General features: G+C 34.0%; 1 protein-coding gene across 1 annotated transcript; it reads left to right on the forward strand.

Annotated features, from left to right (window-relative positions):
- The first annotated feature begins 1111 nt into the window (after positions 1–1111).
- Positions 1112–1858, forward strand: LOC139851441 (GATA transcription factor 15-like). Its single transcript, XM_071840477.1, has 3 exons — positions 1112–1202; positions 1296–1403; positions 1486–1858. Exons 1-3 carry the CDS (start codon positions 1191–1193, stop codon positions 1807–1809), a joined length of 444 nt encoding a protein of 147 aa, XP_071696578.1. The 5' UTR covers positions 1112–1190; the 3' UTR covers positions 1810–1858.
- Positions 1859–2063: the final 205 nt, after the last annotated feature.

Genomic DNA, 2063 nt, shown 5'->3' on the forward strand with positions numbered 1-2063 from the left:
TATTTTTTCTATACTACGTTTTTATTTTAATCTCATATTAGAAAATATTATAATATTTTTTAATTATCCATTAGATATCCATTAACCCGCTTAATTCACTAGATATGGATATGGATGGATGACCTGAAACTACATGGATATGGATATGGATATGGATGAACAAAAAATAAATGGATATGGATACGGATACGGCATCACCCGATCCATTGCCATCCATAATGGTAGCTGATTCGGGTTTTCGAATTCGTTTGGGTTGGGTGGTTGTTGATTTGGATTCGACATGTTTTTTTATTTATTTATAAAAAATTATGGGTTGGGTGGCGTTTGTCGTATTTGTTTTCCGTTTCTCTGCCGATTGATGTCCCTGAGGCGTTCGATGTGACGTCGAGTTACCGGCGTCAGAGGACATCAGCGGCCTGACGGCACCCCTCTGACAACGCTTGAATGGTTTTACTCAGCATAATTTGAGACTAGAGAGAAAATCGAACTTAGACCATTTCTAACCGTGACTGTGACCTCACGGACAATTTTGACACTTTTTGGCCAAAAAGTGCAATACGAGTGTGATTTGGCAATGTTAGTTTCTGACATTTTATAACCGTGTGTGTCAGTTTTTTGTGTTAAATATTGAGTAAGGTGGTGTGGTAAAATCTGATTGGAAATGAGGTGAGAAAAATAAATTAATTATAAAAAATATATTTTAACTAAAATTGGAAAATCATTGATTGGATAAAAAGCAAACTGACGATTTTTTTTTTGTGTTACTGCCCCGACTAACGTCTAAAACTGACATCCGGTTAGGGTCCTTCAGTCAATGTCGTCTGAGGGACTGGATTGACGCTGCAATAGAACTGGTCTTAGTTTTGTCTAGTTACAACCCCTAATTGAATTACGGAGTAATTAACGAGTGAGCTGAGGGGTATAATGGTAATTAACGATAAATGCGAAAAGATTTCGGTCTTTGTGTCCAGCCGACCACACCACACACTTCCATCCCTCTTCCCCACGTAAATTCAAATATTTTTATTTTAAAAATCTTCTTCTCTTCGGTCAAAGTCATTATATTAAATCAAAAAAAGCTGTACACATACAAACCCAACCGCCAATCTGCCATTAATATCTCTCACCTTCTTCACTCACTCATTTTGAATAATCCTAATTTTAATTTTAATTTCCTTACATTCGTCATCATGGATCTGAAGGTAAAAGTACTACTCTGTATTACTGTATTATTCTATTTTTTATTTCAAGTTTAAATTTTTATCTAACGTTTTAAAACACAACTAATTATGCAGAGTGTAGTTGAAACTCAACTAGTCCAAGATGAAGTATCTTCAAAATGTTGTAGTGATTGTAAAACTACTACAACTCCTCTTTGGAGGACCGGTCCGGCCGGTCCTAAGGTAAGTTATTTTTACATTATTCGATCTGGTTTTCAAAACACTGTTTTGTAACTTTGTATAATATTTTATTTTTTGTGTGAAGTCGCTATGCAATGCTTGTGGGATAAAGTACCACAAGAAGAGAAGAGCACAAATGAGTGGATTTGATAGAACTGGAAGAAGAAAATCATCATTTAAAGTTTCAAAACAAAGTGGTGATTTGAAGTTAAAAGTGAGATTTGTATTTAAACAAAATAAAAGAAGAGTTAAAAAACAACATCAGCAGCAGCCGAAGCAGGAGGAAGAATGTAAGAGAAAGAGATCATCATATGAAAGAGGGAAGCCATGGTGGAACAAGTTAAGAGAAGAAGAACAAGCTGCTATTTTGTTAATGGCTATTTCTTGTGGTGGATCATGGTATTCATGATCTTGTTTATTTACAGTATATTTTTTATTTTTATTTTTTTAAATTGAAATTTGGAGAAATTGAAATTTGAAGAGTGAAAATCCTACTAATTGACCAAGTACTTATCCGAAATGACCCTAGTCAAAAGGGCCTTAATTTTTGTATACTAGTTTGTTGTGGTTTTAAATAGACAAAAAAAATAAAGACAAACTTTATTACTCCAATTTATAATCAAAAAAGTACAGATGCTTAAATAATGCAGAGAAAAGCAAGCA

This window comes from Rutidosis leptorrhynchoides, chromosome 6 (genome assembly GCF_046630445.1).
Source record: "Rutidosis leptorrhynchoides isolate AG116_Rl617_1_P2 chromosome 6, CSIRO_AGI_Rlap_v1, whole genome shotgun sequence".
NCBI classification, from domain to species: Eukaryota; Viridiplantae; Streptophyta; class Magnoliopsida; order Asterales; family Asteraceae; genus Rutidosis; species Rutidosis leptorrhynchoides.